Source organism: Pelmatolapia mariae, linkage group LG18 (genome assembly GCF_036321145.2).
Source record: "Pelmatolapia mariae isolate MD_Pm_ZW linkage group LG18, Pm_UMD_F_2, whole genome shotgun sequence".
In the NCBI taxonomy this organism is placed as follows: Eukaryota; Metazoa; Chordata; class Actinopteri; order Cichliformes; family Cichlidae; genus Pelmatolapia; species Pelmatolapia mariae.
Genome location: NC_086243.1, coordinates 26,378,160 through 26,405,073, shown reverse-complemented (window position 1 = coordinate 26,405,073; position 26,914 = coordinate 26,378,160). Strand labels below are relative to the sequence as shown.

The 26,914-nt window shown below is 38.8% G+C and overlaps 2 protein-coding genes across 2 annotated transcripts; both read left to right on the top strand.

Moving 5' to 3' along the window:
• The first annotated feature begins 1,075 nt into the window (after positions 1-1,075).
• LOC134616167 (leukotriene B4 receptor 1-like) lies at positions 1,076-12,734 on the top strand. The gene is made up of 4 exons (XM_063460905.1): positions 1,076-1,654; positions 2,677-2,877; positions 2,993-3,036; positions 12,479-12,734. Exons 1-4 carry the CDS (start codon positions 1,076-1,078, stop codon positions 12,732-12,734), a joined length of 1,080 nt encoding a protein of 359 aa, XP_063316975.1.
• Positions 12,735-18,028: 5,294 nt separating this feature from the next.
• On the top strand, positions 18,029-25,777 carry LOC134616166 (leukotriene B4 receptor 1-like). Its single transcript, XM_063460904.1, has 5 exons — positions 18,029-18,598; positions 19,561-19,761; positions 19,882-19,925; positions 20,775-20,991; positions 25,595-25,777. Exons 1-5 carry the CDS (start codon positions 18,029-18,031, stop codon positions 25,775-25,777), a joined length of 1,215 nt encoding a protein of 404 aa, XP_063316974.1.
• Positions 25,778-26,914: the final 1,137 nt, after the last annotated feature.

The window sequence follows — 26,914 nt, the reverse complement described above, 5'->3', positions numbered from 1 at the left end:
TTGTAACCTTCACTTAAGCTGTTTCTGTGCTGTGAGGAGCTCTGAAACCTGACTGAAACTCTTCAAATAAACCATTCCTCTGCAGATGATCTGTTAGCTGTTCAACAGCTACTCTTTCAAAACGTTTTTAGATCAAAGGAAGGCCTAAGACAGCTAGAGATGGCTTTTTAAGTAATGGTTTAATTAGTGATAGCTTGAAGGCCTGTGGTACCAATTATTAGAGATAGGTTGATCATATTTAAGATTGCTGCATTAATTAATGGAGCAGCACGGTTTGCATGTTCTCCCCATGTTTGCGTGGGTTCCCTCCGGGTACTCCGGCTTCCTCCCACTGTCCAAAGACATGCAGTTTGTGGGGATAGGTTAATTGATTAGTCTACATTGCCCATAGGTGTGAATGTGAGTGCGAATGGTTGTCTGTGTTAGCCCTGCGACAGACGGGCGAAAGACCCTCGGGAACAAATTAATTTCGTAAGTCGGGGTTCCACTGTAATTATTCCTGCGTCTTTCAGGATCTTACAAGGCTTTAAACGACGCGTCAACTACTAAATTTGTCGTCGACGATTTTGATAGTCGACTAATCGTGGCAGCCCTACTGGGAACACAGGGAACTTGGAGCGTGGAGAAAACACAAACAGTGTGAAGCGACTGGTCTCCCCAAATCTCTGACCACAACGCTAATGAATTTTTTTGATCTCTGCTTAAAAGTTGTGTCTATACCAAAAAATCCACCAATTTAAATTAACTCTACTATTTATGCTAAGAAGAATGATCAGATAGCTATCCACAATTATACTAGAAGCTTGTTAATGGCTAGCAAAAGCCTTGGTTGAGGTGAAACTTGCTAAGGGATATTTAAACAAATATTAGTGGAGGTGTACATATATATTTGACCCTGTGCATATACTTTTCACTCTATGTGGATTAGAGAAAACCCAAGCTTTATAAGTGCAGGTAGGGAATATGTCTGTTAAGTATGTATGTTGAAGCTCTTTCTTGACTAGTAATTCATGTTTCAATTGGAGAGTCAAAAAAACCAATGGGCTTTTCTTTCAGGTTCAAAAGTTCATCTAGCATGAACAACATAAGTGTCTCATTCCTGACTGGCCCAGAGACTACTCCTGACCCTGATGAGGAAAATGCTGTGAAAAATGACTATTCCACAGCCATTGGTGCCCTCATCTTCAGCTTGGTCTTCCTCCTGGGTGTCCCTGGAAATCTCTTCATTGTCTGGAGCATCCTGGCCCGCTGCCGACAACGCTCAGTCACCACCCTCCTCATCCTCAACTTGGCATGTGCTGATGGGTTCCTCATGGCTCTCACCATCTTTTTCATCATCTTCCTGGTGTTGCGGACATGGATCTTTGGTGACGCCATGTGCAAAATTGTGTTCTACCTGTGCCACTCCAACATGTATGCATCAGTCTTTCTGATAACCCTGATGAGCGTGAACAGGCTGTTGGCTGTGGTCTTTCCACACACACTGTATCACCTGATCACCAGGAAGGTTGTGAGGAGGGTGATCCTAGGCACATGGGTGCTAGTGATGGCCATTTCCATTCCCTCGTTGGTGTTTCGAAATGTGAAAGAAGTAACTGATGATATGAATCAAACAAGATATTTGTGTGCACCCAATCACACACTGCGTAGACACGTAAGTACAATTGTGTTGGTTGTCTGTCTGGCACCGATCTGATTAGATTAATAACCATATTTTTTTCCATCATCAAAATACTTTCGAAAAACCTTCTCCCCGTGAGAGCCCGTGAAATAGTGAGTGAGGTATTGAACATGATCACATGCTTTGAGCAAAAGGGCCAGAATTCTTCATTCATGACTTAATTAATAAAAGAAAAAACGGTTCTTTAAAAGACTGGTTAAATGTTGTTGGGGAAATCTACGCAATGGAAAAAAATGACTTACATTCTCAGATTAAAGGAGGATATTTTGGTTGTTTGTTTATTTCTCCTGAAATGTCTGTGTTTAAACTGTAACTACTGATAAAAACTACAGTGTCAAGAAAAAAGAAAAAATGGTAATACCATTTTATAATACTCTACATTTTATTAGATATGATTTCATGAACAATTAGACAGCTAAAACATTTGCCTATTTTAACAGGAACACACTATCTGAAACTGAGAGGAAAGAAATGTTGCAGATGTGTTTGTTACTGTGTTTAAGGCCTTGGAAGCTGCAGCTTAACTAGTGTTCAAAATGTAGTTAAAATAACTAAAATTACACCAGATTGCATGTTTTTTAAGCTCTTGAGCCCACACCGTAAATCCTGATGCATAGGCAATGGCACTGCACAAAAGTCTGAAAATCATTTTGCATTGATCCTTCATAAATGTAGTAATGCTCTTCTGTAAAACATTCCTTCTTTACAAGTAAAAGTCCTCCTTAAGTAAGGTGGCAAAAGTATTAGAATCAAAATATTCTAAAACTACATGAAGTAAAATGATTTATTTTGCAGAATGGCCCTTTTCAGATCAAAGACCATAACAACATTACTTGGTTTTAGGTCTTCAGACGTTTCATTTTGTCCTCTCATTTGACAAAAAAAGAACCAGAAAAGTTGATCAGTTTAAACAGTTTCATAATTTTGGCTCTATTTCTTTGTTTTTCATTTAATATCTAAGGAAACAGCTTTTCTTTATATCCTCTCATGTGCAGGTGAGGTTTGAGTACGCCTTTCAGACAGTAGCAGGATTCATTATTCCTTATGCAATCATTATAACCAGCTACGTTCTCATCCTGAAACGCCTGAGGGAGACCAGGTTTCAACGAAATGTCCGCAGCGAGAAACTCATCCTGGCTATCATCATAATGTTTGGCCTGTTCTGGTTGCCGTACCACGTCGTCAACATGATACAGGTGTGCAAGGGCATCTTCTCTTCCAATAACCCAATAACCACATCAAATCTGTTTGTAAATCGATTATCTGAGCATTTGATTGAATACTGAGTGGGGTTTTTATTTTTCACCCAAGGTGGCAGCTGAGTGGTACCCAAAAAACTCAGAAACAAGAAATCGGTGAGTAACTGAAGATTTTCATAAACATGGTGCTAAAGTTAGTGAAGTACAATATTGTCATTTTATGCATTATGTCCAGTAATAACAATACTCTGTAATTCAAAGCTGATCTTGGTTGTATGTCTCTGTGCATGCAGTGACATACACCTAGATTTAATTTTACCATCCAGTAAACGGAATATACTATAACTGTAAAGAGTTTGAATATGCCGCCATCTTCAGTAATAATATTATCAAAATATTCCAAAATCTGGAGAAATCTCAATATTTGGGCTTCAGTTGACACTGCACTAAAAGCAGGCAGGATTCTGTTGTGCAAAATCACTGCAGGGGTTCAGGACCACTTCCAGAAATCTCTTTGTGAATACCATGTTCACCTTACCATCCAAAAGGTTGAAGCTCTAACAAACAAGAGACAGAGCTGGGTATCGTCACTGATTTCTAGAATCGATTCAATCCCAATTCACAAGGTCCCGATTCAATACGATCCACGATTCGATTCAATTCGATTCAATTCGATTCGATTCAATTCAATTCAATTCAGTTCAATTCAATTCAATTCAATTCAATTCAATTTTGACCCAGACAGTCAGAGATATTATAATTCTGATCATTTATCAGTACTGGCACTTGTGAGACTTCATCAGAGGTGTAAGCAACACAGCAGATGCCTTTGTGTAAAAGTAACTGAGGGTAAAACACAGAAAAAGGAGATTTTCATGGCCTGGCTTTTTATAGCAGATAACCTTAAAAATATTCTGCAGTAGATCAAAAATGGAAGAAAACCACAAATCAGTATATGAACATTACTGATGCTGCTGAAGTGAAGCAGTGTACAGAGGGTTTATTAGGGACACTTAAAAAAAACGGCGGCTGTCAATGCTGTAAACAATGGTAGACTGGTGGGTAATGGGAAACTGTTCTTGAAGTACACTGAGAGAGAGCAAGAGGGAGAGAGAGAGAGAGAGAGCTGTGCAGGAATTGTAATTTTATTGTGGCGGAAGCAAAACAGCAAAAGTCAGAGCGAATTAATGTTTATGAAACGTGAAGCATAGTTTTGATCTTCTTTTGCTGCCAGTCAATTTAGTTTGGAGAGTGACAAAACCTGCAGATTCAGAATGTGTGAGCTCTCGGCTTTCAGCCCCGATGGGTGAGAAAGCCGACATCTCACAGATTCTGAAGCACCCGGTCTGCAAATTGTGTTTACATCTTTGTGTGGAATCCATTTACCTGCTCTCACTTTCTGTTTTAGCTGTTTGGTGGTTGTTGAAATAGTTTTGTGAGGTTTAACCTGAGATTCTGGCATTTCTGGCAAAATATATGTATATTTAAAAGTCGATTCAGGATTTAATGAATTAATAGCACTTTATTCAAGCTAAAATAAATTTTAATCGGAAATTCAATTATCGAAACCCACTTCTAGTTGAGACTCCTCCTCTGGACATGTGCAGAGGAGAAGTAGTAGGTAAACTGGATAACAGATATGTAACTAGAAAAAGTTTGCATTTCCTGCGAAAATGCTGTGTGGATGCCTTTATGCTGAAGTTGCCTGCTGAAAAAGCTGAAAAAGTTGAAAACTTGCAAAAAGTTGTATGGCGGAGAAGAAACTGCAAATTCTGCTGAAAACAGGTGAAGAAGCAGAAAATTTTTGCTGAAAAGTGATGAAAAGCCAAAAATTCTACTGAGAGGGGTAAAGACAGAGAAATTTTTGCTGAAAAGTGGTGGAAAAAAAACCTTGCCCTGAGCAGGATTCAAACCTGGCCCTCCTGGTTTCAAGGCGGCCACTCAGCTCACTGACCCAAACTCATTCTGACAAAGAGTAGATGGAGAGACTGACAATTTTGCTGAAATGAGCAGCGGCTGCTGAGAATTGTGCTGATAAGAGGTGAAAAGGCTGAAAATTTTGCAGAAAAGAGGTGAATCAGCAGAATTTCTGCTGAAAAGAGGTAAAGAAGCAAAAACTTGCGCTGAAAAGAGACGAATCAGCAGAATTTCTGCTCAAAAGAGGTTTTTCCTGAAAAAAGCTGATATTTGTGCTGATAAGAGGTGAAAAGGCTGAAAATTTTGCAGAAGAGGTGAATAAGCAGAATTTGGGCTGAAAAGAGGAGCAAATTCTGCTGAAAAGAGTTCAATCAGCAGAATTTCTGCTGAAAAGAGTTCTGCAGAACTCTTTTCAGAATTCTGCTGAAAAGAGTTCAATCAGCAGAATTCTGAAAAGAGTTCTGCAGAACTCTTTTCAGAATTCTGCTGAAAAGATGTTTTTGCTGAAAATAGCTGAAAAAGCTGGGATTTGTGCTGAAAACTGGTGAAAAAACTGAAAATTTTGCTGAAAAGGGGTGAAAAAGCTGAAATTGAATTAAAAAAGTTTAACTGTTAACTGAAAGAAATGTTGCCATAAGTGGGATTTGAACCCTGGCCTCCCAGTCTGAGAACGGATGCTCATCTCACTGAGCTAAAACACAGCTCAGCCCGGCAAGGAAAATCAGTGACACCACTGATAATATGGCAGAAATGGGCAAAAAATATTGCAAAAAAAATTCAATATCTCAAAAAGTATAGAAGTTATGAGCACCAAAAGTCATAGCGCACATTAGCAGAAAGAGCAGAATTTTTTAAAGTTTGAACTGAGAAAATCGGCTGAAAACTGAGGGAGTAGTTAAGCGCCAAAAAACGTACGGAAGCAACTAGAACTAGAAAAATTTGCATTTCCTGCGAAAATGCTGTGTGGATGCCTTAACGCTGAAGCTCTCTGCTGAAAAAGATGAAAAGTTGCAAAAAGTTGTATGGTGGTGAAAAAACAACATTGCCCTAAGCAGGATTTGAACTTGGCCCTCCTGGTCTCAAAGCAGTTACTCATCTCACTGACCCAAACTCATTCTCAAAAAGAAGAAGTGGAGAGACGGACAATTCTGCTGAAATGAGCAGAAGCTGCTGAGAATTGTGCTGATAAGAGGAGAAAAGGCTGAAAATTTTGCAGAAAAGAGGTGAATCAGCAGAATGTCTGCTGAAAAGAGGTAAAGAAGCAGAAACTTGCGCTGAAAAGAGATGAATCAGCAGAATTTCTGCTCAAAAGTGTTTTTTCTGAAAACAGCTGAGATTTGTGCTAATAAGATGTGAAAAGGCTGAAAATTTTGCAGAAGAGGTGAATAAGCAGAATTTGGGCTGAAAAGAGGTGAAAATTCTCAAAATTCTGCTGAAAAGAGTTCAATCAGCAGAATTTCTGCTGAAAATAGTTCTGCAGAACTCTTTTCAGAATTCTGCTGAAAAGAGGTTTTTGCTGAAAACAGCAGAAAAAGCTGGGATTTGTGCTGAAAAGTGGTGAAAAAACTGAAAATTTTGCTGAAAAGGGGTGAAAAAGCTGAAATTGAGTTAAAAAAGTTTAACTGTTAACTGAAAGAAATGTTGCCATAAGTGGGATTTGAACCCGGGCCTCCCAGTCTGAGAACGGCTGCTCATCTCACTGAGCTAAAACACAGCTCAGCCCGGCGAGCAGAAATAAGTGACCACATTGATAATGTGTTCCATTCATTTCAATGGGCAGAAATATTGCAAAAAAAATTCAATATCTCAAAAAGTATAGAAGTTATGAGCACCAAAAGATATAGCACACATTAGCAGAAAGAGCAGAATTTTTTAAAGTTTGAACTGAGAAAATCGGCTGAAAACTGAGGGAGTAGTTAAGCGGCGAAGAAAGTGGCAACTTGAAGAATAAAGTATAAAGAACTAGAAAAATTTGCATTTCCTGCGAAAATGCTGTGTGGATGCTGGAACGCTGAAGCTGTCTGCTGAAAAGCTGAAAACGATGAAAAGTTGCAAAAAGTTGTATGGTGGTGGGAAAAAAAAAGGTCACTGTGAGCAGGATTTGAACCTGGCCCTCCTAGTCTAACGGCAGCTACTCATTTCCCTGAGCCAAAGTCATTCTTACGAAGAAGAGGCGGAGAGACTGACAATTCTGCTGAAATTAGCAGAAGCTGCTGAGAATTGTGCTGATGAGAGGTGAAAAGGCTGAAAATTTTGCAGAAAAGAGGTGAATCAGCAGAATTTCTGCAGAAAAGAGGCAAAGAAGCAGAAACTTGCACTGAAAAGAGATGAATCAGCAGAGTTTCTGCTGAAAAGAGTTTTTTTTCTGAAAACAGCCAAAAAAGCTGGAATTTCTGCTGAAAGGGGGTGAAGAAGCTAAAGTATACCAAATCAAAGTATTTGTGCCAAAACATAGTTTTGCTTCATTAGGCTGGGTACTTGTATGTATTTCGGTCTATATTAGAAAAGCTGCTAAAATTATAAAACTTTGCAGAATTGTAATAAATGATCAATATAAATGACAGGTCTGTGATAGTGTTTAAATTTGTAATGAAAAAAAAAATGTTGAAGCAAGGTGGGATTGAACCCACGACCTTTGAGGTGCAGAGCCGTGTCATTACTGATTGCGCCACCTGGCAAGGGGGCGGGCGGCTGAAAGACAGACATTTGGGCAGTCATAAAATAGATCGCGGTGAGCGGCGAAAAGCGCAGTTTGTAACTCCGTCGCGGAGATATGACGAGAGAAGAAACGGCTTCATTTCCAGAGTTTGAAGACTGAGAGAAGGACAGATTTCTGCTAAAAAAAGAGGTGTAGACGCGCTTGATGGAGATGGCTTTATGTGTAAGGGTACACTGAAGAGTGTCAAGAAAGAAGAGCGCATGCAAGCAGGGAAGATGTGTAACAACTGTCACAGGTAGGACTCGAACCTCTGCCACCGGGTCCCACAGCCACCGGGTCCCACAGCAGCGGCTCAACCCTCTGAGCCAAATGAGGTCTGGTCACAAAGGGGGCGGGTGTCTAAGACACAGAGACTTCAGCAGTCAGAATTAGATCGCGGTGAGAGGCGAAAAACGCATGTATTTTCTGAAAAATCACAATTTTGCAACTGAAAACTTAAAGAGGTATAAAATTAAAACGGTAGAAGATCTGAAAAAGCTGAATCACACAGGAATAGCCCAATAATCTGAGAACATTTTAAAGTTTGAATGGAGTTTCTAGGTGAAAGTATGAGGAAGCAGTTAAGTTTCAAAACCAAGCAAGTTTTAGCAGAATTGTGGAAGTTTTCCATTCATTTCAATGGGACACAAAAAGTGTAATATTTTAAAAAGTATAATAGTAATAAACACCAAAAGATATAGCCGGAATTAGCAGAAATAGCAGAACAGTTTAGAGTTTGAACGGAGAAAATCGGCTGAAAACTGAGGGAGTAGTTACACGGCAAAAAACGGGGGAGCAACTTGAAGAATAAAGTTTAAAGAGAAACAGGATCTCAATAGTGTGGATGCCTTGAGGCATCCACACAATAAAGTAGAATAAAGAATAAAGAGAAACAGGAACTCAATAGTGTGGAAGCCCTTTTAGGGCATCCACACAATAAGGAGCTGCCAAGAAGGAGGAAAAGACTGCAGAGAAAATTCAGAATCAGAATACTTTAACTAGAAAAATTTGCATTTCCTGCGAAAATGCTGTGTGGATGCCTTAACGCTGAAGCTGTCTGCTGAAAAGCTGAAAAAGACGAAAAGTTGCATGGTGGTGAAAAAAAACATGCTGCTCTGAGCAGGATTTGAACCTGGCCCTCCTGCGGTCGAAGCAGCAACTCATCTCACTGTGCCAAACTCACTCTGACAAGGAAAGAGATGGAGAGACGGACAATTCTGCTGAAATGAGCAGAAGCTGCTGAGAATTGTGCTGATAAGAGGTGAAAAGGCTGAAAATTATGCAGAAAAGAGGTGAATCAGCAGAATTTCTGCAGAAAAGAGGCAAAGAAGCAGAAACTTGCGCTGAAAAGAGATGAATCAGCAGAGTTTCTGCTGAAAAGAGTTTTTTTTTTCTGAAAACAACCAAAAAAGCTGGAATTTGTGCTGAAAAGGGGTGAAAAAAATGAAAATTTTGCTGAAAAGGGGTGAAGAAGCTAAAGTATACCAAATCAAAGTATTTGTGCCAAAACATAGTATTTCTGCCATATTGTGGTATTTGTGCCACAAAAGTTACTACATTACAACATGAATACGGATTAAAGATGAAAGAAACTGGCAACAAATTCCTCCACTACAAACCAGTCTGATACCACTTCTTTGCAGTGTTCACATTTACTAAGGCACTACCCAAAAGGCGCCACAAGAGGGCACTCCAACACAACAGATGACCTATGTACACTGATGCACTTAGTAACAGTCAAAGGTGAAAAGGCTGAAAATTTTGCAGAAAGAGGTGAATCAGCAGAATTTCTGCAGAAAAGAGGCAAAGAAGCAGAAACTTGCGCTGAAAAGAGATGAATCAGCAGAGTTTCTGCTGAAAAGAGTTTTTTTTTCTGAAAACAGCCAAAAAAGCTGGAATTTGTGCTGAAAAGGGGTGAAAAAAATGAAAATTTTGCTGAAAAGGGGTGAAGAAGCTAAAGTATACCAAATCAAAGTATTTGTGCCAAAACATAGTGTTTCTGCCATATTGTGGTACTACTACATTACAACATGAATACGGATTAAAGATGAAAGAAACTGTCAACAAATTCCTCCACTACAAACCACTCTGATACCACTTCTTTGCAGTGTTCACGTTTACTAAGGCACTACCCAAAAGGCGCCACAAGAGGGCACTCCAACACAACAGATGACCTATGTACACTGATGCACTTAGTAACAGTCAGCCTCCTTGAATTGGTAGAAATAATGTGATTTAGTAGTAATACTATAACATAACACATATACTATGATGTTGCAGACATAGTATGTTTTTGTACTACTCATTTGTAGTGAAAAAATTAGCAATATAAATTACAGGTCTGTGATAGGTGTTGGACTGTTGAGAAGAGTTAAATAAGTTGAACAGATATGTTTGGGTACAAATACTATGATTTGATAATAATACTGTGTTTTAGCACAACTCCTGAGATTTGATTGAAATAATATGATTTAGAAGAAATATTATGACTTTGTACAAATACAATGTTTTGGCACAAATACCATGATATGGCAAAAATACTATGATTTAGCAGAAATACTATGATTGAGCAGAAGTACTAAGATGTAGTAGAAGTACTTTGATATAGCACAAATACTATTATGGAGGAGTAATACTTTAACATGGGAGAAATATTGATACAGACACACACAGATACACAGAGCCTAAAGGGAACAGTATGGAGTGTTAACAAGAATCTGAGGTCCATATTAGAAAAGCTGCTAAAATCATAAAACTTTGCAGAATTGTAATAAATGAACAATATGAATTACTTGTCTGTGATAGTGTATTAATTTGTAGGGGGAAAAAAAGTTTGACTAAGGTGGAGTTGAACTCGTGATCTTTAGTCTGCCGACCGGCGTCATTACCAACTGCGCCACTGGGAAACAGGGCAGCAGCTTGGAAAACAGGCAGATGAACTGTCAGATTTAGACAGAACGCCGATTTTTGGAGTTACAAAACGTCGTGTAACTCCAAAACTAGGTGGAATAGAAGCATCATTCTTCAACTGGGTGAATCAGCGGACTTTGGTGTACTTTGACTGCGATTTACATTGCTCTTTGTACCTCAGTCGCGGAGATATGATGAGAGAAGAAACGGCTTTATTTCTAGAGTTTGAAGACTGAGAGAAGGACAGATTTCCACCCCTCAAACAAACGTAATTTATGGCTCAACAGTAAGATGACTGTAAAAACTGCTCCACTTTGATTCAACAGAAATACTATTATGGAGGAGTAATACTTTAACATGGGAGAAATATTGATACAGACACACAAACATACACATACACAGAGCCTAAAGGGAGCAGTGGCTGTTGAGAGTCTGGGCTTGGTATATCTAGGTCAGCTAAATTAGCTGCACCTGCTGTAATCAGCCCTTACACACACAGACACACAGAGAGGTATAAGTTTTCTGCAGTGTATTTCTCACATTCAGGATTCCCCTCGAACAAATGGCCATAATTTCCTAACCGTAGGGGCCAGGACGCTCATTCTGACACCGTTTTGTTCAGAAGAGATGGGGGAATCTGCAGGTCTTCTTAATTCAGCGATAGAATATAAATTATTGAAGATATATGACTTGTAATAAACTGTAACTGAGTAGAGGCAAAGCAAAAATGCCTTGACTTGCCCTCAAACAACGTTTTGTAACTCTAAATCTATATGGAGCATCAAAATGATTCTTTCACCGTAAGAAACAGCAGGCTTTGGTGAACAGTCATGGGAATTTTCAGGTCTCTGTGGAAATCCATCAAAAAGATCTGACGAGAGAAAAAAGTTGCTCATTTCCAGAGTTTGAAATCTGAAGAGATCTGAGCAAGGCACGAATTTCCTACCCTCAAACAAATGTAATTCATGGCCAAACGGTAATAGGTGAGAAAAAAATTCTTGAATTGTGAGCATCAGGGGTGTCTGAAGATATATTGGCACAAGCGTCATGTCTCAACTTTGTTTCATTAAGGAGATATGACGATTTGAAAATGCCTGTCATTAGAGAAATCCAGCGCTGATTTTGAACAAACTCTCCATTGACTCTCTAAGGAGACTTTACAGACTTTGTGTTGCTCTGAGGAGATTTGCCAAAATTCTGTAACTCCCACAACAATAACAGTGACAATTCCTGAAAGCCAGCAAAAATACCTACGTTTTGATGTATAATTTGTGGGGGTTGAGTGGAAATTGAGCGAGTTGCAAGAAGTTGTTCAGACAAGAAGAGAAAATTCAGAAATTTCCACTTTCCACTCTGAGTTAATTGCATAGCAACCATAACAACGCATGTATTTTCTGAAAAATCACAATTTTGCAACTGAAAACTTAAAGAGGTATAAAATTAAAATGGAAGAAGATCTGAAAAAGCTGAATCATACAGGAATAGCCCGATAATCTGAGAACATTTTAAAGTTTGAATGGAGTTTCTAGGTGAAAGCATGAGGACGTAGTTAAGTTTCAAAGACAAGCAAGTTTTAGCAGAATTGTGGAAGTTTCCCATTCATTTCAATGGGACAAATTAAATGAAAAAAGTGTAATATTTTAAAAAGTGTAATAGTAATAAACACCAAAAGATATAGCCGGAATTAGCAGAAATAGCAGAACAGTTTAGAGTTTGAACGGAGAAAATCGGCTGAAAACTGTGGGAGTAGATCCACGGCAAAAAACGGGGGAGCAACTTGAAGAATAAAGTTTAAAGAGAAACAGGATCTCAATAGTGTGGAAGCCCTTTAGGGCATCCACACAATTATCCCTGGGGATTATGCGGTTAAAAAGACCCCTGAAGGCAGAAGCCAAAAGAATAATAATAAAAAGATTTAGAAAGCATCTTTTTAAGGAAGGTCTCAATATGTCTTGATACTGCAGGTGATGATTAAGGGGTACTCGAGTCAGTCTGACGAGGCTATAATGGCACTCTGTACAAAAACAATCACCATCAATGTGAAAAATCCAACTTTACCTTTCTTCCCTGCAGATTGCATTATATCACCGACTCAACCCGAGCGGTGACCTCAGCTTTGTCCTTCATCAGCAGCTGTGCTAACCCGGTCCTCTACACCTTTGCCGGGAAATCCTATATCAAGAATAATGGATTTGCCTTTATGGCTAAGCTGTTTGAGGGAACATCATCGGAAACAGGAACCAAAACCACCCGGTTCACAGCAAGAGACGATCTGGGAAAGAATAACGTTGATTCCGAAAATCATACACTGGCCACTCTACAAAATTGATGTTGAATGAACTTAATGCACTTAACAGACTGTATATAAATGAGAACACTTAAAATTGTGTAAATCTTTAAATGGAACATGTAGCTTGAGCATTTAAGGCTGCAGACGATAAGCACCAGCACAGTATATTTAGAATCTGGTAACAGAGTTTAAGTGGAAGTCAGAGGCACAGGCACAGCCGGGCTACTTTTGCCTGCATGCACCTGAATATTTGTAAAGTGTATAGGACTGTACATACTTTTGTTGTGTGTAACATTATGTGTATGTGAGAATGCTACTTAACATAGAAAGCAGACTCAGCCGAGTGTTTTCATGCTTAGTGTGTTCATTTATAGTCAGGTGAATGAATGAAGATGGAATGGTTGGGGAAGTTTGGCCTTACACAGAGACACAGATTGAATGGTTTATATGACACTGTGTGGGATGTGTTCATGTGATGTGTGTGTGTGTGTGTGTGTGTGTGTATGTGTGTACGGGTTCGTACTATCCTGGTGGGGACCAAAATCTGACTTTTACTATCCTGGTGGGGACTTTCTGCACCGTGGGGACCAAAATCCAGGTCCCCTCGGGGTTGAAAGCAATTTTCACACTCAAAATGCGGTTTTACTGTCAGGGTTACAATTAGGTTATGGTTAGGTTTAGGGTAAGGGTTAGGGTTAGGCATTCATTTTTAATGGTTAGGGTTAGGGTAAGGGGCTAGGGAAAGCATTATGTCAATGGGATGTCCCCACGAAGATAGCAAACCAGACATGTGTGTGTGTGTGTGTGTGTGTGTGTGTGTGTGTGTGTGTTTAAATGCAACTGTTAAGAAATGTAAATGGCTGGACCCAAAAGGCAGACTCACAAAATTGCCATAAAGCTCAGTAGGTTGATTTATAATGATATAACTATATAAAATGAGCTGACAAAGAGTGATGTAGCCTAGGACGTAGTCTAGGAGGGTCATGAGAGAGAGAAAACAAGTGTAAGTGATGACTTGCAGGGAGGAGAAAAAATTTGTTCAGCTCAGAGGAGACATTGTGAAGTATTCCTCAAGGCAGGCCTAAGCAAAATTAGGTTTTTGGGGCCTTCTATTACTGTCAGTAATACTGCTTAGTGATCATTCACACACCTACTATTATCTTATGTCATTCCTAATGTTCCATTATAAATATGCTTGTGAAACTAGATATGAGAACTTTTTGTTGTTGTTAGATTGAGCTTTAGCACTGTAGGTTACAAAGAATCAGAAAACAATTTGCACACTTGCAGAAAAGTAATTCAAATAATATTTATCAAAGTCAGCATCTCCCCCTAATGGCCACACTAATGGAAAAGCAATATCCAAAACCTCAAAGAGCTGCACAGTTGCAGCAGTGTTGTTTGCATCATCTTATTGCCAGCCTGGAATGTTTAAATCCATCTATGACTTTAATCTGAATTGGTAGCAAGTTCAGCTGCAAGTGTGCCTGGGATTGATTTACACTTGAAATTCAGTGTGATATAATATTGTAATGATTGTTAATGGTTATTCTACTGTGACAGGTTGACTATCTGTGTGCACTGTTGTTGTTTCTTTAAGAGACATGTTTGGTTGTGCTGCAGGAAATGTCAGTGAGTGTGTGCAGGAAGAGAAAGGGGGTTCTTGTTGTTCAGAGCTGGAGAGGAGTTGTACCGGAGGTTTCGGGGTTAACAGCCCGTGTTCCTCTACCTATACAATAAACCGTGGTAAACTCAAAACATCTGGTCCTTGAAAGCATATGTGAACATTACAATACTAACTCTCCTAAAAGTACCCCAAGACCACATCGATGACTCATCCAAAAGATCACAATTATTAATTATCACTTTTTCACACAGGGACATATAGGTTTGGATTTGTAATAATAAACACATTTAGAAACCACTTTTAGTGTTTGCTTCTGTTGTCTTTTTTGAATTCTCTGAAACATTTAAGTGTGACAAGCATGGTTGAGACATTCTTCAGAATTACCACAGGTATATGTCATATATTTTAAAGCTACAGAAAGCTTTTAAACATGGTAAATGGACTGATTCTTATATAGCACTCTTCTACTCTGAGCTTTCAAAGCACTTTATGCACATTTTTATGCTTTTCCAGTGTAATTGCATTCTATGTAACATTCACTCTCCAGTAGATGCAGCGGTGAACACTGCACACTGTACTGCTTCACGCCGTGTGCAGCCCTTTACATGGCTGTAGAACATAGCATAGCCCTTTGAAGGGCTGTACAGCAAAAGCATGCGGCCCTCTATGGCTGTACAGTAGATGTGTACAGCCCTCTCAGTGAAAAATATTACCATAAGCTGACAGAATTCACAAAAAAATCTGTCAAAATTCACAAGATTTTATGTAAATGTAAAGTGACATTCCTTTAACCTCCTAGGACCTGGCGTCCACATATGTGGACATCACATTTTGGGTTATTTAGACCAAAATACTCAATTTTGCTCTACAAGGGCCTGATATCCACTTACGAGGACGTTATACTGCTACTGTTCTGTCAAAAGTTTAAACGAATATCCTCATATTTGGCTCTTATTTTTCTTAAAAACAAAAATAAGGTTAAAAAAAAAATCTGGTAATTCTTTGTTTTTACATTCATCGGGCCCCAATATGACCAAATATCAAAGAGAAATTAAAAATGCATGCCGTGGAAGAGTTCGGGTCTTGTTTTGATTTACTGTAATGTAAAAGTACAGAAAGTTTCTGTATTTTAATTATTTAAAAAATCTATTTTTTTATGGCTGTTGGAATATTATTAAATTTTTTTAACACATTTCTTTGTTTTGTGTCATTTTATTTTATATTGTGAAGAGTAGCATCTTCGTCAGTGACAGAGCCTTGTATGAACAAGTAGGTTTTGCTGTTGTGTGTGTGATCTCTAAATGCGTGTTTGCACTTGTGTGCCCAGCATACATGACACAGGAAAGTCTTTTGAATCATCTAACCCCCCCCCCCCCCCGGGTGCTTTTCATTGCACAACACTTAGCTTGGAGTTAAAAGTGCCTCCGGACACAGAAAAATGCATTCTGGTACATCACATTGGGACATCTGTTTTTAAAGAATGCATATAAAAATAACAGAGTTCATATTCTGTTTTAGCACAGATACACAGACACAGAAAAATTCTACACGACACTCATACATGGTCATGAATACAAAGCTTTAGACAGAAAACGGAAAAGCGGGACTTTTAAGGAAGAACATGCCTCTCAGCATCCCTCCCCTCACTAACAGCATGTTATAGCCTGCGAGGCAGGAAAGGGTTCAGTTCGGTTTTTACGGTCTGAGCTCACAAGAACACCTTCAGACTTCGGGAACACATCACAGAGCGATAACAAACCATAAAAAGGTGAGGAATATCATAAATGAACATTTAGCATATTTTCTTTTGGACCTCCTTTTGATATTTTTGATACATGGGTTAATTTCAAAGTTGAAATTTATGCATACCAAATGGTTTACAAACCTTCTGCATGTTATGGAGCCCTAACATATAAAGTTATTGGCACTCTTTGCAGTTCTTTTATGATTCCCAGTTTTTAACCAACATTTTTGGGGGTTTTCTACCCAAAGAAATGCTTGAAATTGAATGAGATAAAGACAATTACACCGCTTATTTTTTCTTTGCGGTCAGTGTACAGATGCTTTTTACTACAGTGTCCAAAACTGACTCAGACAATGTCTGTGACTTCTGCACTTCAGTTTTCTATGTGAAAAAATGAGGTGAGAAAAAGAAAAAGAAAAAAAATCAAGTTGGATAAAAGACTATGTCGAAACACTGTTTTTTGACGCAGTGATACCAATGTTCAACGTGTTTTAGCATGCTGCCTCTGAGGGCTGAATCGTTGGCTAGAGTCTTGGATACAAATATTTTAGAGGCTGTGTCAGGGTAGCACACGTCCCTCTTTAAAAAAGTATTAGTCATTTTTTTTAATCTTCCGTATATGTATAGGACTTCTGGTTATTATGTTGTTTTTTATTGAAAGAACCAAATTGTCAAAAAACTCTGTGTTCCTCTTACATACCTTTCTATCTGTTTCTATATCTTTTCAGGTAATGTCTTTTTTTAATGCAGAGGGATGATTCGATGGAAATACTACTTTTAATTATAACTTATGTGTCAGTGTGGAGCTCTCGATCATATGCCCATTCAAACCACTTGTTCATATTTTTCACCTCATGTTTCATTTTACCGATTACCTAAATTACACATTAGCAGACCTCACAACTAGAAAAAATACAGTCACATAATTATGAGATGTTGTTTTTATATATAACTATATTATAAATGATGTTTTATAATATCTAAGTATATCACTGGTTGGAGATACAATAAGTATGTGCATTTGTTTGATAGAATTTTTGAGTTTCAATATTCATCTACCAGACATATTAAAGTAAACAACTATATCTAATTTGCTTAACACAGAGACAAAATAGGTGGTTTTAGGAAGCGTCTGAAATCCAACTGTACAGAGCTGATGGTAAATGTCAAAAAACACACTCTACCAAAGTCAAACATTGTTGTTTTCATTTTTGTATAAATTTGTTCAGTCAATTAAGTAAGATACAATTTAGGCTTTAGGCAGGTGAGAAGGTGTTTTGGATGGTCTCCCATGATTCCTGGATTAATGCACATTAATCCAGGAATTACTTGTTACTGTCTTGACAAGTAATTTCTGTTCCATGTGGAGAGTCAGAAAAAGTACTTCTAAGGTGTTTATCTTAACACTTTCTTGCATAGTGGTCACTGGAGTGGACAGCTATTCGAAGGCTGTTTTCTTGCATTTGTGTCAGTGTTGTTGCTATATTTGCACATAAACCACTACATTGGACACTGATGTGTCAGTCCATACCCTGCCACCCACTGGTCATTCAATGTTACTATAGATGTATGACGCGTTTCATTGTAATTATTGTTATTTAACCCTGTCATGCATGACCTATGACAACCTTAATCTGGATTTTTTTTCTTAAATATTTATTCTAAGTATTTATACATTTTTTCATGCCTGAAGATGAGTAAAAATACTTAAAAGAAATCCACATTGAGGTTGTCATAAGTCATGCATGAAAGGGTAAAAATTGTAAATGAATGAAAGAATAAATAAATAATACTGTAGTGGCAATCTGCTAACCTGACAGTTCCATGCTGAAAACTGTAAACATTAAAGTGCTACTTTAGTGTTTTGGACTTCATTAGTTTTGTTTACTAAACTGTTGACTGAGTTTGTGTTTGAGGTTCTAATGTTTTTTCCCCATCTTCAGGATCAAAAATTCTTCTACAATGAGTAACACGAGTCTCCCACCTCTGACAATTACCACCCCTGAACCGGCAGAAGATAGCGCTGTGAGCAATAACTATTTTACAGCCATTGGTACCCTCATCCTCAGCTTGGTCTTCCTCCTGGGTGTCCCTGGAAATCTCTTCATTGTCTGGAGCATCCTGGCCCGCTGCCGACAACGCTCAGTCACCACCCTCCTCATCCTCAACTTGGCATGTGCTGATGGGTTCCTCATGGCTCTCACCATCTTTTTCATCATCTACCTGGCTATGCAGTCGTGGGTCTTTGGTGACGCCATGTGCAAAATTGTGTTCTACCTGTGCAACTCCAACATGTATGCGTCAATCTTTCTGATAACCCTGATGAGCGTGAACAGGCTGTTGGCCATAGTCTTTCCACACACACTGTATCACCTGATCACCAGGAAGGTTGTGAGGAGGGTGATCCTAGGCACATGGATGTTCGTGATGGTCATTTCCATTCCCTCATTGGTGTTTCGAGCCGTAAGAAAAGAAACTGCTCAAAACAAAACAAAACTTGTGTGTGCACCCATTCACACACTGCCTGAACATGTAAGTACACTTGTGTTAGCTATCTTTCTGCCACTGATCTGATTAGTTTGATAACTATATTTATTGTCATCCATAAAATGCCTTAAAAATCATCTGTACATTTGAGAGCCCGAGAAATAGTGGGTAAGCTACTGAACAAGATAACATATATTGAGTAAAAGGTCCAGAACAACTAGCTGAAATTGAGGCTTTTTTTTTTGGTTTGTTTTGTTTTGTTTTGTTTTTTAATAAAGATGCATTAATAACTTAAACATCTGCACAAGCTGATATCAGCTTTCTTAATTCATATCAGTTTATTTCATGATAGAGTGCTGAATTGGTGAAGAAAGAAAGAAAGAAAGAAAGAAAGAAAGAAAGAAAGAAAGAAAGAAAGAAAGAAAGAAAGCTTATTACAAAACCACTGAATCAAAAGTGAATATAAAAGAAAAAATGGTAAGGCTATTGTGTGATACTCTACATTTTATTAGATATGACTTTATGAACAAGTAGATAGGTGAAAAAAAAATGCCTATTTTAACAAGTGCACACAATTTGAAACTGAGATGACAGAAATGTTGCAGATGTGTTTGTTACTGTGTTTAAGGCCTTGGAAGTTGCAGCTTAACTAGTGTTCAAAATGTAGTTAAAATAACTAAAATTACACCACACTGCATGCTTTTTAAGCTCTTGAGCCCACACCGTAAATACTGATGCATGAGTAGTGGCACTGCACAAAAGTCTGAAAATCATTTTGCATTGATCCTTCATAAATGTAGTAATGCTCTTCTGTAAAACATTCCTTCTTTACAAGTAAAAGTCCTCCTTAAGTAAGGTGGCAAAAGTATTAGAATCAAAATATTCTAAAATTACATAAAGTAAAATGATTTATTTTGCAGAATGGCCCTTTTCAGATCAAAGACCACATTGACATGACTTAGGTATTTAATCTCTAAGGAAATGGCTTCATATCCTCTCATGTGCAGGAGCGGTTTCACTACACCACTGAGACAGTGGCAGGATTCATTATTCCTTATGCAATCATTATAACCAGCTACGTTCTCATCCTGAAACGCCTGAGGGAGACCAAGTTCCAACGAAATGTCCGCAGCGAGAAACTTATCCTGGCTATCGTCATAATGTTTGGCCTGTTCTGGTTGCCGTACCACGTCATCAACATGATACAGGTGTGTAAGGGCATCTTCTCTACCGATAACCCAATAACCACATCAAATCTGTTTGTAAATCGATTATCTGAGCATTCAAGTGAATACTGAGTGGGTTGGTGTTTTTTTTTTCCACCCAAGGTGGCAGCTGCGTGGTACCCAAAAACCTCAGAAAAAGGACATCGGTGAGTAACTGAAGATTTTCATAAACATGGTGCTAAAGTTAGTGAAGTACAATATTATCATTTTATGCATTATGTCCAGTAATAACAATACTCTGTAATTCAAAGCTGCTATTGGTAGTATGTCTCTGTGCATGCAGTGACATACACCTAGATGTAATTTTTACCATCCAGTAAACTGAATATACTATAATTGTAAAGAGTATGAATGTGCCGCCATCTTCAGCAAGGCGGCAGCAGAAATCTCAATATTTGGGCTTCATGTGACACTGCACTAAAAGCAGGCAGGATACTGTTGTGCAAAATCACTGCAGGGGTTCAGGACCACTTCCAGAAATCTCTTTGTGAATACCGTGTTCACCTTACCACCCAAAATTGCAGGTTTAAGGTCTGACAAATGAGAAGTCATATATGACTAGGATGTACAAAATTAGAAATGAATACATCAAAGAGTCAGCTCAGGTTAAGACGACAGAGGTAATATTAGAGAGACAACGTTGAGATGGTATGCACGAGTGCAGAGGAGGGATAGTTGATACACTGGATAAAAGATGTGGAATAAGGAGCTGCCAAGAAGGAGGAAAAGAGGAAGACTGCAGAGAAGATTCAGATTTAGAATACTTTAATAATCCCTGAGGGAACTGTGTGGTTACAGACCCCTGAAAGGAGAAGCCAAATGAATAATAATAAAAAAGACTCAGAAAGCATCTTTTCAGAGAAAGTCTTAATATGGTCTTGATACTGCAGGTGATAATTAAGGGGTACTTGAGTCAGTCTGACGAGGCTATAATGGTACTCTGTATAAAAACAATCATCATCAATGTGAAATATCCAACTTTGACTTTCCTGCAGATTGCATGGTATGGCTGAGTCAACCCGAGCAGTGACCTCAACTTTGGCCTTCATCAGCAGCTGTGCTAACCCGGTCCTCTACACCTTTGCCGGGAAATCCTATATCAAGAATAATGGCTTTGCCTTTATGGCTAAGCTGTTTGAGGGAACATCATCGGAGCAAACAGGAACCAAAAGCACCCAGTTCACAACAAACGACGATCTGGGAAAGAATAACGTTGATTCTGAAAATCATACACTGGCTTCTACTCTACAAAATCGAATTAACTTAATGCACTTAACAGACTGTATCTAAATGAGAACACTTAAAATTGTGTAAATCTTTAAATGGAATATGTAGCTTGAGCATTTGAGGCTACAGACGATAAGCACCAGCACAGTATATTTAGAATCTGATAACAGAGTTTAAGTGGAATTCAGAGGCACAGGCACAGCCGGGCTACTTTTGCCTGCATGCACCTGAATATCTGTAAAGTGTATAGGACCGTACATATTTTTTGGAATGATCAAATAAAATTGTGATAATATTATGTGTATGTGAAAATGCTACCTAGCATAAAAATCAGACTAAGGTGAGTGATTTCATGCTCAGTGTGTTAATTTATAGTCAGGTGAACGAATGAAGATGGGATGCTTGGAAGTTTGAAAGTTTGGCCTTACACAGATTGGATAAATGCTTTATATGACACTGTGTGGGATGTGTTCACAGCTAGTGTGACATTTGTAATTCCTCATTAGCGTTTGTGAGCAGCTATATTTCCCTTATTAAAAAGACACTGCATTGAAGCTGTTTTTGTTGTTTTGTGATTTAAAACAAAATTATTTTGCAACTCTGCCAGCATAACTCTTTTGACTTAAAATTGTAAGAAATAAATGTGTAAAATTGCATAAAAGGTTCAACAATTTTCTTTTCTTGTTGAATACAAAATTTATGCCCTCCTGCACATTTTCCACAGCCATGCAGTGGGGCTGGATTAGAGTGTTTGCCAGGCTGTTCCCCAGGCCTTATGCTTGACAACCCCTGATTTAATTGTTCTTAAGGCAACTTGAACTTACTGTCATGGAGATTGCAGTGGAGATTTTCTTCTGTAGAGTAAAGATATGTAAATTTTAGGCACAAGTCTGGCAGAAGCACAGACTCTTTGGAAGTACAGATATCTGTGTTAAAACATACTCCAGTAAAAGCTGAAGTACTGAAGAAATTTCTTTACTCAAGTATAAGTGAAAAAGTACAGGCTCTAAAATGTACTCAAAGTAAAAAAGTAAAACAAAGCTCCTTGAAAAACAATTCTATTTTTGTACAAAGATAACTGAACCTTGTGCTATATTAATATAATAATCAAATAATATTAGTACATGAGAATACAAAAATGATTTGAATCTAAATTATAATTCTAATGAATGTGCTTGCTTTGAATCTGCTTTGTAGGGCATATTCAGTAAAAAACGAACTTTAAAAAAGAATTATTGTCTGTTGTCTGCAACATAGAGGGTGAGTTTGCCTCCACAACTAAACAGTTAAATGAGTGCAGTCAACGGTTACAGTGGGATTCAGGAGGTATGGGAATAAACTTTTTGGGATTTCTGTACTTGGATGACTGAGCATACATCGAGACATAGCTTCAATGGGTTTTCATGTGCTCACTCACTCAGATGACATGTAGTTGTCTACCTCCACAAACAGCTAAGACATGGTGCTGCTAGGGCAAGGCAGACGTCACTGACGAAGTCCTTTGGTGCTGCAGGCAGCCACTAGGTATCGAGGGAAAAAATGTGGATCTGTTTGCGATTTGCAGCACCATTGATGAATTTTGGCAAGTCACCTGGGTCTAGGCTTAGAAATAGATTTCTAAGCTATTTTATTAGAAATATCCTGTCTCAGAGTGACGCTGAAAAACTAGTTCATGCATTTATTACTTCTAGGCTGGACTACTGTAATTCATTATTATCAGGATGTCCTAAAACCTCCCTGAAAAGCCTTCAGTTAATCCAAAATGCTCTAATGGCTCTAAAAGATTTTAGATGTGGTACAAAGTAGTTTTGTCAGTTACGTTAAGGCCAGCTTTTTCTGTTACTATACATCTTTACTTCATATAAACTCCAAACATTATATAAATGTTTTGGTTTGGTTTTGTCTCTCAAGTCATTGCTGTACTGCAAATTTTCTAGTCTTACTGATCACTCAAAGCACTTTGCACATTTGAATAGACAAAATAATTCAAAATTAAAATTACATCTTTATTTTATTGGGGTTTGTTTTAATATATTATCTGCTGTAGAGATTTATGCCCTCTTTTGAAATAATGGAACTAAATGATATTTACCTAATGGTCCTCAATCAAGAAATACATTGGAAAAAAAATCTTCCAGACTATACCTTCAAATTCTACTTCTGCAACTTTTAAGATCTCCTTTTGCAAGAGTTTCCTAGGTTGATTTTGCTAATCTTGTCCTAATTATTTTTCTGTTGAAGGAATAATGACCAGAAAACAAAATAGCACAAACAGGATAACTTATAGTATAAACTTCAACAATTCATGACCTTCACATTTGGGTTGGATTTCTACAAATTCTCGTCACCTTTCATACAAAGTTTAATATATTTCTAAATGTATGAAATTCCAACAAAATCACAAAAAAGTCCTGTAAAAACTAAACATGATTATAAAAGATTATAGTCAAAACTTCATAAATTGAGTGGAAATGACAAAAAATAAGTAGTTTCTGTTATTTTTACATGGATTTGTTATTAACTGATATGTTGTGCAATTATGGAACTTTTCACTAAAAAACTGGTGAAAGAAATTAGATAATTCTTTCTTTTTCTTGTGCATGACATCTACTTATAAGTATTAGTCAATTGTGAAAAGGTATAATAAGGTAATTTCACAGATTTCACAGTTATATTAGTTGTATATCTTTTAAAATTATTCACTAAAATTGGTAAAACTGTAGAAAATTAATAAATAGTGATTTAATGATTTTGAACGGTAAATGTTAAATGCATGTAAAAGTAAAAGGTATGATATAAAAATATAACAAAATCTAAAAATATCATTAATAATAATCATAAGAAGAAGAAGAAGAAGAAAAAGAAGAAGAAGAATATAATTATTAATAATAATAATTTTTATTATTATTATTAAAAATATCATTGTACATATAATGCATTTTTCACACTGAAAAAATGCAACAACAACAAAAAATGAACATAAAAAATCATGGAATTTCCACGTGATTATGGAATTTCCAACTTAATGTACTTGAGTTGGACCTGCTTAATTAATTAATGATGAATCAACTTATTTACTGCACTTGAGTCCAACTGAGCTGATCCAACCCATGCAAATTACATTAGTTTAACAAAAACACTTAATGCTAATAGAAAGTATATGGAAATCCTTTCCATGATTATATAAGTTGATTTAAAGAGGTATTTTTTTTTGGAGTGATAAACAAAGTCTAGAGTCTGGTTAACATAAAATTTTAATGGACTTCCTTTTTTTTTTTTTTTTTTTTTTTTTTTAAACCTGTCCCGTTTGGCTCTTTTGCCATTAGAATTATTGTCTAAAGGCGAAGAAAGATGCCCAACGGATTTACTTTACCAAATGGACCATCCCAGCCTTGCCGTAATGGTCCATTTGATTTACCTTTTATTGTTTATTTTATTTTATTTTATTTTTTTACGGGACAGGGGAAAAGAAAAGGGAGAAAGAAAGAGGGGGGGGAAACAAAACAAAACAAAAAAAAAAAAAAAACAGCGGAGAAGAGGGACGGGGATAAAGGGCAAAAAACAAAAACCAACAAAATAAGCAGACAAAAAATACATATATCGATCACCTGGATCACCTGTTGAGAAAGAAAAAAGAAAACAAGCAGAAGAAAACGAGAGTAATAGAATAAACAACATCACAATGATATATGGGAATATAACACTACATACTTAATATTAAACATTATTGTGCAGCACGTAAGATCGACAGCGCACAGTGTGCTTTGAGGTAGGAGCCAAAAAGGGTGTAGTTTGTGTGTGTGATCACCTGTGTGTACACCTGTGAGCATGAGCGCGCTTGTATTTAAAAGGTTCCTTAATGTAATGATCTGCTAGAGGGTGTGGGGGGCCACAGTCCCATCCTCCAGGGCATGAAGCAGGTATGGAGGAGATCAAAACTCCAGACATCCAGAGACCCCCAGAACACAAGAGACCAAGGAAGACCAACAGAGGGGCAGCCGCGCCACTGTCCCAGAAAGAGCTGAGGAGAGTCCCAGATGAGGTTTTAATGGACTTCCACTCCCTCCATCCTCTTATCATTACCGGAGTTGCAGGGAGGCATCGTCAAAAAAAACCAAAGTTGCTGGCACCCATGCTGCCCCGACATCATGCCAGCACATTTTCAGGATTGCATGATCACCGATCGGTTTTCTATTGCCCATTTGCGGGGAGTAAAGGCGCCCTCCTTTTGCGAGGTGCACCTGCTGCTTGCCACACAGGGAGGAGAGGGCGGGGCAGCGGGGGATACTCTGGCTGGCTACAGCACCTAATAACCAGCTCGCAAAATAAAACAAAATAAAAACAAACCAACAAACTACGGCTGTTAGCGCTGTCATCACAATTAACGCAATTTAAAATTTTAACGCTGTGGTGGACCACTAGAGGGCTCCACTCACACCCAGTGTTGAGGAAATGTGTTGCTGAGTTTTGTGGCACGATGTGTTCAGTTGATGTGAGGAGAGGAATAAAGCTGGAGTGAGAACTAAGAGCTTCTGTGTCGTCTGTGCTTACCTCCACATTGGTGACCCCAGACTCGAACATGTTACAGGCCGAGGATGACGCCAGCTCTGCTCTGGATACATCAGCGACTGCCGGTCCTCCGCCTCCTGCTGCAGCTAAGTTTGCTGTGGTGCTAAAGCTGCCGGACTTTTGGCTCCATGATCCCGCGTCATGGTTCGTGCACGTGGAGGCTCAGTTCACCCTTCGCGGCATCTCAGCTGACGACACGTAGTATCACCATGTGGTGGCCTCGCTCAACCCGCTAACCACCTGTCGTGCAATGACCCTCCTCTGGGACCCACCTGCCCAAGGGAAGTACGCCACCTTTAAGGAACTGCTTCTTCAGCGCTATGCTCTCTCCCTCTCAGGCCTGGGTGGTGGCACGGCTCTGGAGCTCATAGAGAACATGTTGTCCTTGCTCGGACCGGATGACGGGGGATTCCTCTTCACCCACCTCTTCCTCCTGTTTTTGCGCATGCTGTTTGGCCTGAAAGGTGCCGCCCAGACCTTTCAGCAACTGATGGACTCTGTCTTGCGCGGGCTGCCTTTCGTTTTCGTGTACCTGGATGATATATTGGTGGCCAGCTGCTCGGTGAGCCAGCACGAGTCCCATCTGCTCCAGGTTTTTCAGCACGGCCTGATCATCAACCCTTCCCAGTGCCAGTCCTGGATTTCCTGGGGCACCGCATTTCTGCTGACGGTGTGGTCCCCTTGCCAGACAGGGTCCAGGCCATTTCGGCTTTTCTGCATCCCACTCTGGTTAAAGTGTTGCAAGAGTTCTTGGGGATGATCAATTTTTACAACCGCTTTCTCCCCAGAGCTGCCCACCTGCTACAGCCGCTCTACGCTGCCTTGAAAGGTAAAACAGCCAAAGATCTTTTTGACTGGCTCCCGGAAGGCATCCAGGCTTAATCCGCGGCCAAGTCTGCACTGGCTAATGCCACCCATTTCATTCGGCGGAGATCGCTTTGACCACCGACGCATTGGACGTAGCAGTGGGTGTAATGTTGGAACAGTGGGTTTCCGTTGTCTGGCAGCCTCTCGTCTTTTTCAATTGTACGCTGGACGCCGAAAGCAAGTGCAGTGTTTTCGACAGGGAGTTTCTGGCCCTGCACCTCGCGACACGACATTTTCGTTTTTTGCTTGAGGGTCGCAACTTTACCGCATACGTTGATCACAAACCCTTGACCTTTGCAATGTCCAAGGTCTCTGACCCATGGAGCGCACGCCAGCAGCGCCAGTTGGCAGCCATTTCGGAGTTTCTGACAGACATTCAGCATGTGGCTGGTAAAAGTCCAATCACGTCCCTGACTGTCTCTCCCGCGTTTTGCTTTCTCCCGTGTATGTCGGCGTAGTGTATGTGTGGCGC

What these genes read in the sequence shown, in the direction of transcription:
- LOC134616166 (XM_063460904.1), top strand. Translation starts at nt 18,029, where the DNA reads ATGAGTAACACGAGTCTCCCACCTCTGACAATTACCACCCCTGAACCG. An exon ending in ACGTCATCAACATGATACAG is followed by an intron (nt 19,762 to 19,881) that starts GTGTGTAAGGGC and finishes TTTCCACCCAAG; the next exon opens with GTGGCAGCTGCGTGGTACCC. An exon ending in ACCTCAGAAAAAGGACATCG is followed by an intron (nt 19,926 to 20,774) that starts GTGAGTAACTGA and finishes ACTTTCCTGCAG; the next exon opens with ATTGCATGGTATGGCTGAGT.
- LOC134616167 (XM_063460905.1), top strand. Translation starts at nt 1,076, where the DNA reads ATGAACAACATAAGTGTCTCATTCCTGACTGGCCCAGAGACTACTCCT. An exon ending in ACGTCGTCAACATGATACAG is followed by an intron (nt 2,878 to 2,992) that starts GTGTGCAAGGGC and finishes TTTTCACCCAAG; the next exon opens with GTGGCAGCTGAGTGGTACCC. An exon ending in AACTCAGAAACAAGAAATCG is followed by an intron (nt 3,037 to 12,478) that starts GTGAGTAACTGA and finishes TCTTCCCTGCAG; the next exon opens with ATTGCATTATATCACCGACT.